This window comes from Erithacus rubecula (genome assembly GCF_903797595.1).
Source record: "Erithacus rubecula genome assembly, contig: SUPER_Z_unloc_2, whole genome shotgun sequence".
In the NCBI taxonomy this organism is placed as follows: Eukaryota; Metazoa; Chordata; class Aves; order Passeriformes; family Muscicapidae; genus Erithacus; species Erithacus rubecula.
This window is the reverse complement of record NW_027635860.1, coordinates 7033429-7050107: the sequence shown is the minus strand read 5'-3', so window position 1 is coordinate 7050107 and position 16679 is coordinate 7033429. Positions and strand designations below refer to the sequence as shown.

The 16679-nt window shown below is 36.5% G+C and overlaps 1 protein-coding gene across 10 annotated transcripts in view; it reads right to left on the bottom strand.

The window, feature by feature from the left end:
• Positions 1 to 722: 722 nt before the first annotated feature.
• Positions 723 to 16679, bottom strand: part of AGTPBP1 (ATP/GTP binding carboxypeptidase 1) — a 63953-nt gene continuing 47996 nt past the window's right edge. For 4 of the 10 annotated variants that reach the window (XM_079330936.1, XM_079330935.1, XM_079330937.1 and 1 more), the window contains exons 25-27: positions 15635 to 15811; positions 10269 to 10429; positions 723 to 1282 (exon numbers count right to left, since the gene is read on the bottom strand). In XM_079330936.1, the coding sequence (XP_079187062.1) occupies positions 1105 to 1282; positions 10269 to 10429; positions 15635 to 15811 (516 nt within the window). In that variant the 3' untranslated portion in view covers positions 723 to 1104. The other 6 variants (XM_079330938.1, XM_079330940.1, XM_079330941.1 and 3 more) reach the window with 6 other exon arrangements.

The following is a 16679-nucleotide window of genomic DNA, read 5'->3' as shown; positions in this document are numbered from 1 at the left end:
ATACATGGAGTGCACAAACCTGACCTCTTCCTGTAGACATGTACACTTAACAAGAAAACTTCCTCAAATTAAATCATGCCTGTTTTGTGGGTGAGTTTTTTACAAGAGTCTAGCTCTTCTAAGCACAGGCTACATTGGTCACTGTGCAAAATTCCTGAACTCTGAACAGACATTAGGAAGAATTTTCACTTGATACTGTGGCCAAACCACATAATCATAAGGAGCAAGAAACAAGTGCAACAAATCATACATCATGTTCTCATTTTTAATTCAGTAATGATTGAATGGTTTCATGTCAAGATCCACCCACACTCTGACCTTTCTTCTGGCTAGCTCTAGGTCAGAGATGGGGTTCAGCATGGACCAAAGGAGTCTCCTTCTCCTGGATTATCTAAGGTTAACTCCTGAATGGGGTCCAGGGAAAAGAGAGGCAGAACAAAGGAGTGGTGGAAATTTCAAATCTCGGGTCAGGGGATAGAAACCGAGCTACAGCCAATGGGGTGGCATTAGTGGGGAGGGGCTAAGGGAGGGTTGAACCAATTTCACAGAGTTTCAGAACAAACCATTTTTCTCAGTGCAGTATAAACCAAATTAGTGAAATACAACAGTTTCAGAGCAGGCACTACATTGCTTCAAACACAATCAAGTATCATTGAAATAATGTCAAAAAATAACCTCTTCACCTCAGTACACACACGCGCATATACACAGACATACACAAATTAATTTAGAAAATCTGTACACATGTATTTTTCAGGAAGCAACTCAAAGAACTGTACCACAAAAAATTAGTTTCTGTACTCTGACACACTAAAAATTATAATCCATTTTTCTAAGGATAGGGCTTAAGGACACAAAATGCCATGCAGTATCTTTAGTAGAAAACGAACCGGTAAATAAATTTATCTATTTAGGGTTTGAAGAATACACAGAACTCCTTAAATAAAACAAATGCAAATTTATCAGAAGTATTTACTGTCCTTGAGCTATGCAGGCCCCAGTTATTTATGTTAACTGAAGCTTATCCCCTTTGTAGAAAACAGCAAGGAAGTACATAACTGGAAATCCAGGATACTTTATTTTGTTACTGGCAGCAAAGCTGGTTCAAGAAAGGAGTATCCTTGCTGAATCTGAGTCTGAAAGTCCGTCATCTTGATTGGTTGCCTCATAATCACCCGTATTATCAGCTAATTCAACGTCTTGATCATCATTACTCTCTGCGCTGTAATCAACTTCTTCAAGGAAGCGAGGCTCATCTTCATCCAGAACGTATGTAGTGGGGCTATAACAAACAAGAAGCTCCATGAATCACATTAAAAGTATTATCTGGATTAACACATTCAGACCATGCACCCTTTCCTGACACACAGTAATCCAAAAATTACATCAGGAAGGGGCAGATTACCTGAAATGGGACTGGTTTTTTAGTTGCATGTAAAGCAACTGAGAGACAAACTTATGTTTGTAGTGCCTTAAACTAATTTGTACGTCACATACAACTCATCACCCAAATGTGCTATGACAAATCCACTACACTAATGGCCCATAAGAACTTAATGTAAATCCAGCAGTTTCAGAGGTTGCTGAAAAGAATCCAACTACCTAAGGACACAGCCATTGCTGCAAGGTATTAACAAACTGCTGCATTTTATTGAAACACACACTTTACTGAAACACACTGTAAGCTATTCATACATATCAGAAATGATGGAACAAGGGGTCATGGTTACACCTACAATTAAGTTCCCACACAAACCACTTAACTCCAATCAGATTCTCACACATTTGCATCCTGGTAACACTTAAAATTTGTCACACATTGCAGCTCTGAGTCAATGCACTTAGTGACCCGATGCTCTGCCCACAGAATGGTCTATGCCTATAACTAATGGCCTCAAAGAACAAGAGGATTAACACCTTTAGTGTTAACTGGAAAAAGGTTAAACAACATTCTGATCCTCACACCTCCCTAGAACAGAGGGAGGAATGAGGGAGGAGGCAGAAAAGTGTTTTCCAGACCCAATTTTACTCACTTTGGACGTAAAAAGCTATCTGCTTAAAAGCACTAAGTACTCCTAAATATTTCTTAAGTATTTCTACATTCATTTAAAGCCCTAAGAAGGTTTTGTAATGCATTTTACCTAATAATCAAATCATACAGAACTCATACAAAACAGTGATAATGTTCTTGTGAGAAACACCATACAGAACTTGTAGAAATATTTGTATATTAATTGGAATATATTTTCTCTGAAGATACACAAAATCTAGCTTGGCTGGGGCTTTAAAATTAAAAGGACTAATCATTGCATACCTCTGAAGACCTAAAGAGCTTAGTTGCACCACCTGAAATCTGAAATGCTATCTCTATTCATTATAGATAAATTTCACAGTATTCTTCTTCTACCTGTAACCTCAATGACATGCCACACTGTAACATTTTTACACTGTTGACAGTTAATTCAAATACTGAGAGAAAAACTGTTCCTAGCTTAGTGGAAAAATAAATATTTACATTCAACACTATCTGTATCATGATACAGGCTATAAAAGCCTATCTTCAAATAGCTATTCGAAACAGAAAGCCCCAAAAACAAAACACTTTAGAGATTGCTTAAGCTGTAAGGAAGAAAATAACCAGGATCTTTGCTAAGAAGTCTCTTTAATTTCACATATGGGGAACCCAACATACAATAAGGATACACACTTTGCATGAAGCACCTGTGGGAGAACCAGCAAAGGAATACAAATTCTTTGTGTTTTCTCCTGTGATGCTTCCTGCCCTAGAAAGTCACCACCTATCAACAATTCCTCTAAGGAAAAAATTGAGGAAATAAGAAGCTTAAATGTTTAACTTTTTTAAAGAAGCAAATGAAAGGGACTTTACCAGATGTATCACATTCTGACAAGTCTACAGATAATTTTCAATCTGTGCTTCTAAACACTTAACACAGGTACTGATTAATAAATCTTTGTATGCAAGGAATCCCCACTTCTGTTGGAAAACAGACTGTAACTCACAGGAAATGGAACCATTAAATCTGAATGCTGACCCAATATTATATAATAATTCTGTACACTGACAAAAAACTACAAGAAGCTACATCAAGGAGAAATATTCAACCAGTGACAATGGGATGTTTAAGGCATTATAGTAATCACTTTTAAAAATTCATCTTAGTGAGGTATAATATAGAATAGCAAAGTTCTCAAAAACTCTATCCACTTTTAAAAGTAAATGTCACTATTTGGATACTAAACTAACATAGCTGATCCTGTTAAGATGAAGCAGCAAACAAAGCCTACCTTGTGGACAAAAACCACAGAACTGAACACACAAGGAAACCACATAGTTCACCTCTTCAAAGTGTCATGCCACTTTGTATGATATGTCCTATATTATATCATCTTGAAAAACACACAAGTATATTTATTCAATATACTTTTTTTCAAGTTGCATAAATGTATCTACTCATGTATGTGCAAACTTGTAGGCATGCCCCTAACTTCTGAAAATTCAGGCTCTATGAACAGTCATAAAAAGCCAACCTGTTTGCTCTAACACATTTTAGACATTTGCTCTGGCACATGTACATCCAGAACTGAAGAATACATTTTGCATTTAGAAAGCAAAAATCAACATTATATGTTATTTTCTCTATTCAAGAGAAGTATCATTAGAATAAAGATTAGAAATGATCTTACTTAGAAAGCTACATAAACCTTTAAAATAAAAACTGTCTCTAAAATCTGTTTCATAATAGTCTTAACTTTCTACTGCCATCCAGAGCAACACACCACAACTTCTCTCAATTGTTTATTACTCAAAATACAGAATACTATAGTATTTATGAAGGTTATTTTTTCCACTTTCCTTTTCTTAGGTTTTCATTTTTCATAAATTTGTATCCAAACTGTGTCACATACCACTCGTACGTTTGCTTTCCCATGACATGTTGGGAAATGTAATTGTTTTTGTTGTAGCAAATGCTAGCCTTGAATATTTAACTTCTCAGTAATCTCTGTTCTAAGGGTTACCATGAATCTGAGAAGTGTAATTATTACTTCACTGTTTTACTGAGGCTGGATAGCAAATATAGAAATCAAATACCTGAAAAAATGTCTTACTGTTTAATCAAATTCTTTATTTGCCTCCCTGCTGCTCCCCACCCTCTGTGTATCTTGTAATGATATATTTTTAGCTCCTGTCATGCTGATTCTACTGGTTTTAATTTCCTAACTTTTCCCTTGGGGTCTTTCTAATTAACTTGCTCAATAATCCTTCTTCCTCTACTCCTACACCTCCTGTTTTTTCTTTTAAAAGGAAACTGTTATTTTTGTCAGGTTAACAAAGTTTGTTTATCTCACACCTACAGTATTGTAACATAAGGGATGCCACAATCTGTGTATTTTCTTTGAAGTTGTGGCTGTTAAGAGAGAATACTCTATTAAATTCTGAAGTTCTGCATATCTTACCTAAACAACATTTTATGGGTAGAAAGATGAATGGAAACAGGAATGCTACAGCTGTGTAAAATTATTCTGTCTTATACTTCCTATTGATGAACTCTTTACCCGATTTTTCTGTAGGTAGCTTCTCATTTGTCTGTAATGGCAAATTAAAAGCAGCAAATCATGTGAGCATAAAGAAAGTACTAGCAGTTCTTTCTTTGTAAAAGAACAGTGAGAATTGAAGTTTGGGCATATAAAACAAGAAACTGTGTGACTATGTTCTGACCCATGACTCTCTGAAGAGGAAGAGAAATCAGTTTTACAAACTTTGCTGGACAGAGGCTCTTTGTGTATTTCTACCACTCAAGTGAATAATAAATACACACCTTGGCTGACAAGATTTTTTTAATAATGCCTAAGGTATTCTGCAGAACTCTGCTTCTGAGCTTCTGGCAACAAAAGAACTGGACCACCTCTTAATTCCACATATGGCAATCTTGATCCCCTTTGGCATGGAATAAAAGAAGACAATATGCAAACTTAAATATTATAAGATGCTTCTATTGCTAATAGTGGAGGGTCTGTGAACAAAACTGCAGTTTCTCGTTTATCATAGAATCATAGAATGGCTTAGCTTGGAAGGGACTTTAACAACCATCTAGTTCCATCACCCCTGCTGTGGGCAGGGACATGAGATTGCTCAGAAATCCAGGTACAAATACACAACACATTTCAGTCTTAATGCCATATTTTAAATTAAGTTATTGGAATTCACACATTCAGTTTTTCCATCACAGATTCTCACATAGCTATACATATTGCTAGGTGAATATTGAGAGCAATGTACCTATTCTCACACTTCATGCTGTGTATTTTTCTGTTTTATGTTTTAGTGTTCTTAGATTTACATTTAATGACTTTTAGAAATAAAGCTGTCAGGACTTAAAAAAACTTACACAGATGTTAACAGATTCCTCCAATAAACTTCAACATTTTTTATGTCAATGTTCTGTATCGATTAAAAATATTAACTCTTACATGCAGAATCTGATTTTTTTCCCACTGTCCTTTTCTTTAGTGCAGAAGCACTTGGTGATCACCTTTCACCATCTGTAGCTGTGTAACACCCAAAAGGTTAGGGGAAACCATTTAAAAAAAAATTCTAGGTATAGATTCACTTTTAATAAACTGAATGAAGTTATTTAATCTTCTCTCTCCAATTTAAAATTTTATCTTCCAGTACAATTATTTTTGTGATTTTCATGACCTAGTCTTTGGGATAGAACTGAACCCACTGAGTTTTTTTTAAGTTCCAGAGTACTAGTTTGTTTCTTCACAAATCAGGATTATAAATATTTCCACATTGAGTCTTAATAATTGTAAGCTTATTATGAGTCTCATGTTCTCTTTTACCTGGGCTCATATATAGCCAACACTATGTTTATAGTCTTTTATCAGTGTTTTCTGAAAATCCAGGCTAAAACAATCCCTGTGCCACTCACTCCCAGAAATGAAATATAAATCAAGACAGAGACAGTTTTCCCCTGCCCCCAGCATGGTTGTATTTCACATGCAATTAATTTTCATGCATAATTCTCTAGAGATAGTGGGATCAATGAAGTATTTTAGCTGGTAAAGGAAGTTCGAATCATGTGCATCTATTCATATACCAGGATTTGCTTTATTTCATAACACTAAAACAAGTTATGTGTTTCCATTTGTTCCTTTTCTCATCTAGCACACTCAAGTTTGCTGTCAATCAGAAAGCAAGCATGACGTCTCATCTGATACTAAAGTGTTTTTGATGTATCTTTAGCTTTCTTTTTCTGCAGGCACTAAGGGTAGCGACTTGTTATGATATGACATTACTCAATTCTATAGGTGCTCTTGTAAAGAAAACACACCATAAGTAAGATTAACAAAGAGAAATCCAGCACGTAACTTTTTCCAAAAGAATAACAACTAGCTACCTCTGAACTAGGATGCTAACTTTCTCCCAAGACACAACAGAAGATTGAGATCTCATGCCTGAGGCAACCAGCAATATAAAGTTACATGGAAATCTGGGGCTGTCTTTCAATGCCACCCTCACGGATTAACTGCTCACAACCACATCCTGATTCAAAATTCTGTAACTGAAGTTTAAAATTTCAAAGAGACATATTTATGCTGAAGATTTAGTTCTAATAAAAGTGACAGCGATGAAAAATATTATAGTCTCATTAACATATAAGTGTAGCAGCAAATAAAAAAACCAGCCTGATAAATAGGTTTAACATGTAGACACAATTTCCAAATTAAATGTGCTATACATGAGGAACTCAAAAAGCACATGTGCTGGCTGAAAGGCTATTGTTTAGAAGCCGTGCACAATAGCTGTCAAGTGAAACCAGCCTGTATTTATGGAAGAATTACTATTTACAAGATCAATAAAGCATATGTCATGTCTAGGAAGAGTATTCTTCAACTCAGTATTCCTGCAAAACCATGTGCCACTTACCTTCCCTGCCAGCAGGAGGAACAAAAGGCAGAGATCACAAAAGGTTGAGATCAGAACAATCTACTGGAAATAGCAGTAAGTATGAAAGTGAAGAGTAACAGCAACAATATTAATAACAAAAGATAAAAGAAAAGAAATTATCCACAGAGAAAGCCCTCAACATGTTTTCTCCACTGGGAGGGACCCTTATTCCCTGAAGAGAGTCCCTTCCCCCTGCACCTGGCAATGATGTGAGGTGGTACAGAATAACATCCTTCCTAGCTACTGCAAAAATTAATCTTGTTCTGGATGGAACCAGGGTGGCATATATGACAGAAATGCCAAGGGAACAGGATCTTGGCTGCTTAATCTGCCATTTTTAGAATCCTCTATTCTAATTACCTATGCTAGCACTCAAATTTGAAGTGCCCAAAACATCAGCATTCAGCACCTTTTGAGAAAAGACTTGAATGGCTGAGCTTGGAAGAGACCCTCAGGAGGCATTTTGTCCAACACCCCTGCTCTAGTGGGCCACCTAGAGCGGTTTGTTAAGGACCACATCGAGACAGCTTTCAAATATTCCCTGGGGTGAGACTATCCTCCATGGGTAGCTTGTTCCACTGTTTGAACATCTTCACAATAAATATATATACATAGCCATGTGCTGTGGCTCAGTGCCCCCATCAAGACTCTCCCAAACCAGGTATTGCTCTCTTACTCCACTCCTTTCCCTTTCTCCTTCCCACTGCCCCTCCCCTCAGGAATGCAGTTAAGAATTGGAGGAACAAAGGTAAAAATCCAAATTGAGACAACAACAATTCACTAGAAGCAGCAATGAGAGAAGAAAGGCATTGTAAAGGCAACAACATTAATAACAAAAGGTAAAACAAAACGGAATGATTTGCATAGAAAGTGCAACAATACCACACTCTTCACCTGCTGGTTTTTCTCTCACCTGCCTGAACAGAAATGAGGGAGTCTCTTACTCCAGTCCCTGACAAGTGATGTGAGATGATATCAAATAACATTAGGGTCTGGACAAGCCCTTTTCTGTTTGAGGTTAGAAATTAACCCTCTCCTGGCCAAAAACAGGGCACCTTTCTATGTATATAATGGTTACTGCAATTTCCTCTATAGTTAGTGCTCTTAGCCTGTCAGCAGATACCTCTGGAAAAAGGCTGGCTCTACCTTCTTTACAACCTCCCACCCTTCCTTCAGGTGTTTGTATACATTGAAAATATGCCTCCTGAGCCTCATCTACTCCAGACTAACAGACCTTGCTCTCCCAGCATTCCTCCCTGTGGAAGGCACATCCATCTTGGGAGCTCCTCACTGCACTATCTCCAGTATGTCCATTACACTTTCATAGTGAACAGCACAATCCTCCAGTGCTGAGGAGAGAGGAAGGATCACATGTTGACTATTCATGAACACCTCCTCTTCAAGCAGCTGGAAATACTTTCCAGGATTAGTCATTTGATCACCTTATCAGGGATCATAGCAAGACTGACCAGCCTGTAATTCCCTGGATCCTCCTCCTTGATCTTCCTGAAGACAGGCAGGACATCTGATTTTCTTCAGTTTGCAAAAGCACCTGTCCCAGTCACTATAATCTTTCAAAAATTATTGAGTGGCCTCATAATGGCATCAGTGAGCTCCCTTAGTACTTGTGGGTACTGCACCTCTGGACTTGGGTAAGCCTGCTTAAGTATTCTCCAACCTGTTCCTCTCCCACCATAGGTACGCCATCCTTGCTCCAATCCTTCCACAGTGTCTGGGTCCTTAGCACACCAAGAACCAATCTTTCTAGTGAACACTAAGATGAAGAAGGCAGCCAGCACCTCAGCCTGTGTCCTGTCACCAGGGCTACTGCCCCACACACCTGTGGGCCCATATTTCCCCAAAAATTTCTTTTACTACATATACACTTACGGAAGTTCTTCTTTGGTCACCCCACTTGCTGACACTGTATTTTCCAGGAATCACTAATTCAGCTTTAAATAAGCACAAAGTGCTGACTGTAAAAATTCAGTAATTACAAACATCCTGATGCTCAACTAGAGAGCAAATGATACTGGGGGGATCCAACCACCACTGGAGCTAGCAGATCACAGCTACAATTTTAACCACTTTTAACCACTTTCCTAAGACATCTTCCTGTTGTTACTCCTACTGCTCTTATCACCTTTCAGCTTATGCTTCACTTTTCATTATCTGTAAATGGTAAGCATAAACAAGCTTCAGTTTCTCTCGATGCTCAATATTCCAGTAACACTGCTGGGTCTGAATGAGGGAAATAAACATTGTTTCACTGTCATAGGGTGTCACAGATGCCCTCCCATAGCTCTGCTAGGTTTTCATGGTCTACAGAGAAATTGCTTATTACTTACATCCAATATTAGTCAAGTACTTCCTTATTTCAGCTGTCCAAAAGCAATAATAAATTTCATTTTTCCCCCAAATTTCCATTCTATTGCCTTAGCTAAATTGGAGCTACAGCCAACATTAGTAGAAATATTATACCATGTAAATCATATTCCTTTCCAATGAATATATTTTCAAGTCTGGAACTCAGCTTTATTAGTTTGTCAACCACATTTTCAGAAAAACATGCTTGTGCATTTGAAATTACTTATTTGTTGTCCATCCTTAGTTACTGAAGTATCCACACGTACATGTGGATACTTCAGTGATGAATTACATTAATGGATGGATGCAATGTATGCACACATTTGCAAGCCTATCTACTACAGCTTTAAGAACTGGCAGCTTAGTAACCTCGTTACTGAGCATATAAATTCATTTTGTGAACCAAACTATTTCATATGCTTTAAATTCTTCAAGTCTTGTTATGTATCTTCACCAGAGGAGAAACAAGAAAAGAAAGTTTGAAGAAATATGTATAGTTCTTAATGGTTTAGCTTACAAACTTTAAGTCTTTTTAGACACATTTTGATTACTACAGCAAGTTAAAAAAAAAAAAAAAAAAAAAAAGAAAAAACCACTTTGAAAGAGACAATCGAAACATAAGACCTACTTGAATTGTATGGCCTGTAATAACTCCCCAATGAAATTAAAATTGCTAGTGTTTATCCCAGCAACAAAAGTGACATATCGTCTAACTCGTTCTGTATTGTTTTCTTTCAAAGTTTGAAGCAACTGAATTAACAGAATAGGTCTCCAACATATTCAGATTATTGTTACAGCAACAGATCACAACATATCAGTGTTATTTTTGATGAGTGGAAGAATACCTTTTAAAGAATCATTACACCATTTGAGAAACTATAACTTCTTTTTCCCAAAAGAAAAGGTGAATACAATAAAAGTGTACTACCTTGTCACTTTACAGCTTGACTCAATCAGCTCATTTTCAATATCCAACAGACTAGAAGACAGACTGTATTCCAAAGGTGAGGACATTCCTTTTAAACGCAGCAAGCCAACACAGAACTTTGCTCCCATCTCCTCCAGTTCTCTTGTACCTATCTGCAACCCCTAATTTGAAAATAAGATTTAAAAATACAAAATAGGTACATGCAGATGGATCCACGCATACTGCAGAATAACTCTCTAGGTTAATATTTTCTGATTTTATTTAATACATTCTCTTGCTTTAAAGATAAAACAAATCAGAATTGTAGAATTAACACGTAGAGTATCAAAAAAGACTCAGGAATACCTACATGATTCCTCCAAGGCTGAACATGCACATCCACATTTTTTGGAGCTTCCTAGTTTAAACTTCTAGCACCCCAATATTAACAAATTTTTTCCTAGTAGCATTGGAAGAGAGACAATGTCTATATTTCTAAGTATAAATTATTTTTAAAAACTTCAGACAAGATTTATAAAATTAATTCAAATTACAAGATTCTTAAACATAAAACCAACAATCTGAATTTAATAAGGAGAGAATTAATATCATAGCTGTGATCAAGTTCATTGCTATGTTTTGACACATAGATAAGGCAGCAGTTATCCCATGAGACAGATGGCTCTTCCCTGCCTGTAAGTTAGAGGCTACATGTGTTAATTCTGAAAGCATTTATTCACATATTTAGTAATTAAAACTAACAAATTATTAAAAGCCATAGCTCTTTTCTAACTTGAATTACATAGCCAGGCATTTTCCTCTGCAAGAACTATTTAGAAGGCAGAACTTATGTAATTCTCTCCAAGTTTACATATCTGGCAAATCCTCCCATCAGGTAATTCTGCGCTTTTAATTTAGCCAGAAGTGCAATGTATAGGAACATAACCTCTGACCTCAACTAATTTATGAAAAGAGAGTAACCTAGACTGAGTCTCAGCAGTTACATAATTGGCTAGTACTAACTGTATATACACTAGCAAATTCAGTGCACAACTCAACTCAATTTTTTCCATTTGCAATTTTTGTATCTTTGGAGAATTTAAAAGGATTTTACTTTAGATCTTCTAAACACCTTAACACAGAGATCAGTTAAAAATAAACTTTGACAAAACAAACAGGGAAACAGAAGAGCCAGGAATTGGTGGTAAGCTAAGTCATGAAGTATGAAAGAAGCAAAATAGAACGAAGTAGGAATTTTTCCACCAACAGCTAGGAAAAAAAATCCACACAAGCTTTGTATGCGTTGCCAACACTGACACTGCATTTTAAAACGCAAGGTTTAAAAGAAAGCATGTTGAACCAGAAATGGTATAGCCCACACATTCTCCATGCGCTGTTTTGAACATACGTAATAGAATAAAAGTTTAATTTTCTTCCGAGGTTTTTTTTTTTTTTGCCTTGGTAGCACTCATAAGCGAAGTGCCATTTAGTAACAAGGAAGATAAAGCTATATCCATGATTCTGAACAGTGCCATCCTCCAGTCAAAAAGTACTGAAACCTGTTAGCAGTGAACAAGAGTTGAATATTTCAGTATTATTCTTAATAGTAATACTACTTACCTCTTTTATAATGCTTTTGTGCTGTAGGTGTCAAAGCACTTATTAATAAAGGAAGAATTATCCTCACTGTACTGTTGGAGAAATGGAGGCAGAGAGGGTTGAAGCGATTTGCACAGTGTCTCACAGCATGTCACTGACCCCGCTGGGAACAGAAATCAGTTCTCCTCACTCAGTGCAGTACCTTATCCACAGAGGCCAATTGTTTGGCTTTGTTTTGTATTTGTTTGCACATCATTAACTTTCGAAGACCCCAATCATACCTGGGGCTCCACTATGCTAATCACAGGAAGACACAGTCCCTGCCCCAAAGAGATTAAAATAACATTAAGGTCAAGAGGCAACAAGTATGTAGAAGAGGAAGGAGAAAGGTAACAGTAATCTCACTGTTACACAGATTACTAATGTGCACAACTTGATGGTTCAGAAACTTTTCCAGTTATCGTCTGCATTTGTTGCTGAAGAATTTATCGTTAGTTGGCATGTTCCTTACAGACAGTCTATGACTAACAGAAGTGTCTCTAAGTTGAAACAGGACAAAGTACAGCATGAAGGAAAGTGCAAAGACAATTGTTATAAAGATAAATAGCGTGCGCATGTTCCGTGGCTGCTATTTTTAGCACAGCAGAAAGAGGATGTAACTAAAGAGAAATCTAAATGGATCAGATTGGAGGTGGATGACTGGGAAACACCTGAAGGGTAAATTTTGAACTTACTACACTGAAGAGTCTACACAATTGTGGTAAAAGCGTCATGCCAAATCTTGATTTTTTTCTTTCATTTCTTTTAATCATAAGGGAGAATGTAATATCATACAAATGCCAAATTTCTTAATTGACTCTTCCATCAGCCAAACCTTTTCACTTCCATGAAAAATGATCCAAAGTCCGGTTCAGGAGATCATCATCATCATCATCATCATCATCATCATCATCAGTTGCCCTTTACTAAGGGACCTGAGGTCAAGTTCATTTTCACTGAAGCTTTGATTACACTCCTTTTCTCTATCTTCTAATGATCTTCAACTGTTGTTCTAGTACTTTTAACTGAGGCCTAATCAAGTTATTTACATGCTACAGGCATTGCTTTTAAGCTCAAGCCATCTCAACATAGCTTTTTTTTTAACTAAATTTCTCTTTCTCTACATCTTATACAACTGTCTTTCTTCTAGACAGTAACATTTCAGACAGAAGGTTGAAGTTTTCCTTACCAAGCATGTCATGAAGGTACCTTCATATCAATAAAATATCTCTGTGATTAAATTTGCTACTTCAAAGCAAAGATACAAAACAAAGGCACAGCAGACTGTGACCTCAAGTGGAGAAGAATATTCCTATAATATTCTTACTTAATAAAAGGAAAACAGCCCTATAAAGATTCAGAGAAGTCAACTGGACAGTAAAATATCATGTAGATCTTCTGGTTTCTTATTCAGCAGAGGTTACAAGGACAATCATTTCTGAGCACTCAAATTCCAGAGACTGAAAAATCATGGTTACTGAGGAATTTGTTAACCAAATCTTTATTTCATGAAGTCTTCTCTTTATGTGCATCATAGGATTGCCAGATAACAAGATCTTTTCAAATAACGTAAAAGTCAGGAAATACTTCCAAATATATTAATCTCCAATCAGGAAAGACATTTATTTCTCTTTTCAGGTGGCACAAATCATTGAAGATGTAGTTCTTTTGTCTGGCATCTTAATTATGCTCCATAGTAGATCCTGGAGAATCCTTTCACCTGAAAGTTTGTTCTTCCATATCTTGAATGATGACTGACCTATATTTGCAGCATTTATTGTTAACACACTACAAAGACTCCATGTGACCAGCTCAAAAAAAACAATTGCTTCCAGAGACAGCTCTATCACCAGACATACATCCTAAATTGAGGTAAGAAAAGCTAACTTCAGCTCAACAGCCTCCTGGCTGGAAATAAGTCTAGATTCCTCACTGTCCAACTAAAATAAAGTAGAATAAAAAGAAAAATTATGTTCAGCTTTAGCAAAGACTCAGGATTCCTTCCACAAAGAACCAAGTTGTTAAGTAATCCTCTTCATGCTTTGAACAAAATTCAGCAAGAATGCCAAATCAGAATAAGACTAGCAAAGTGTTTCAGATCTTTATGTTTTCACACCTGAGATCTGAACTCTCATGTCCTTTAGGATGGGAAGTAGGAGAGAAGGAATTTCCATAGTTCAACTTCTCTCTGTTTTGAAATAGCATGTTATGGCACACATAATCTAATTTATACCACAAGTTTATTGACAGAGTTACTGTCCCTACTCCTTCCACAAAATAAATCTCCAAAAGAAACCAAACAACACAACAAAAGCCCCCCAAAACCCCTGAACTTAAGTATTTTCATCTCCTCCATCTTCTCACTGGAGAAATGCAGCTCTTTGCTTAAGTCCATTCACCTTGCCTTTTTAGATATATTTTCTTAGTAAGTCTGAGCATTATCATAGTGAAGAAAAAACTAAGAATCTTCCTGTATGTTCAGAGGATGATTAAGAACTCACAATTTCTACATAAAATGAATGGCAGAAGAGTAATTTAGTCTCTGTTGGTTAGTTTATATGGCACAAAAGAATGCTCTTCCCTTGAGTAAATGATTCTTCCACAAAATTCAGCCATTTTTTTCTTTCACTACTGAAGAGTAGCTTTGGAGGTTTAAGCATCTTGGAAGTTTGTCCACAAAGCATCTTCAGGTCACTTTTCTCAAGAACTTCCTTGTAGCAACACAGCTAAAGCCATGAGGGTCAATGTTTAAGAATATTTTCAAAATTTCAAAATAGGCAACTTGGATAAGTTATCTTTTTTTAAAGCTCTATAATACTGTCATCTCAGGAATACGCTGATAAGAACAGGAATGCATCTGTTGTTAGTTGACAAAATTAATTACTTACAGGCTTACTTACATTCTGGACAATATATCTGTCTTCCTACTGTCCAGGGACATAAGCACAGATGTTGGAGCATACATTAATATACTAAATATATCTTGTTTAAACTCTTTTTATTTTTGTTTCTATCCCACCCAGCCTTCTGATCCTCTCTCTGTCAACACCTCATTTGAGGCTTGAGATCATTTTCTTGATTAGCATTCCTAAACTCAGCTTTCAAGCAGAAGAAATCCACTTCTTCCATGACTACTGTCTAGTAGTGAAACACTACCAAACAGGGTCACCTTTTATTTGCAGCACTGTTAACACTTCTCAAGAAGAAAAAATGAAAACAAATTTTAAGTCAAGGGGCTACATAAATTTGTGAGTTCAGAGATGATGTGTAATTTTTAGTGCTGGTAACACAATATGAAAGTGTGTATATGGGAAGACTCTATACGGGACAATGCTAAATACCTGTTGAAGAACCATGATCACCATGGTGAAGTCTGAAAATGCCACATGTTATGGAAATTTTTATTATAGGATTGGAATTCACTACTACCCAATTCTAATAATCTGTTGGATGGAACAGTTCTGGGTTTTTTTAACTACATGCATACATATGTGTTACAAGCAATGCTTAACATTAATCTTGTTAAAACAGCCCATAAGCATAACTGTTATGCAACCTACAAAGTTGAAAATTGCACCATTTCAGCCTAGCATTAGCATACCCAGATCTCAAAAGGTTTCAGAAGCTTAAAGCAAGCAAGCATTGAGCAAGCAGGGTTATAGAGTAAGATAAGAAGGGAAGAAATTAAGTTTGTCCACAAAGGGAAGAAATTAAAAAGTAAGAAATATTTAACTGCTGTATCCTCTTACTTTATACTTGCCCTGGTCACATCCACATAAAGTGCTTTCCATTGTGTAGCTCCTTTGTACTCCTATCTCTCTCCAGACAACAACTCGTGCTGTAGATTCCTTGGACTTTTCCACTACAAAGCTGCAGCTGTCCATGCAGAACGCGGGGGCAGTCTGGCTCAGGATCTTGGGGAGTACCTACAGGACAGCAATTTGAAAAATACAGTGGTTCTTTCACTTCTCATATTGAAGGAGGTGAAAAGGGACCATGTAATCACAAACCATTACCAGAAAATCTGGTGCAGTTTGAATTTTAAAAAAAAAAAAAGAAGAACAGGAAATTCTCCATCTTGAGTTTTCAAAATTCAGTGTGTTCAAGTGACAGTATCTTCAGGCCTTTTCCTATTTTTAAAAGTCATTTTCTTCAGGTTCAGTCACTAAAATTCTTAGTCATGTAAATAAGGGTCACGAAACAAGAATTCTTCAGCTGATCACCATCCCTCCTAACTCACCAAGCTGTTTGCTCAAATTAGTATACCACACACTCCACATAAGTATTTAACTGTAGACTGTTTCAGAAATCCCACTTAGAGACCTAACAAAAACAGTCTTTTATTAACACAGAAAATTTATTTGTATTCAGCAAAGTACTACTAGGTGCATTATCTCACTTCAAGCATGTGAATCCAAGTTGAGTATAACTGTTTACATGACAGCTTCAGTGAAAAGGTCATGCAAATATATGTATTTGACTAATGCTAAATGACTGTTCTTTCCAGTTTTTATTTTTGTTAGTTAAGATTAAACACATGACTGCTTCAAATAAATTTCTTATTTAAGTAGTAATACATAACCCATTAGTGTAAGCTTGCCCAAACATTTCAATCCACCTTTTTGAGCTTTTTCCAGCAGCCTTTATTGACTACAGTTTTATGAGTATTATGATAGTGCAGGCTGAAGTAAAAAAACCCCACCTAAATATTTTAGAGCAGCAGATGTGATTGGCACCCAGATAAAAACCCAGGAAATCACACAAAATCAAGAAGACACAGATTTTTATTTTTTT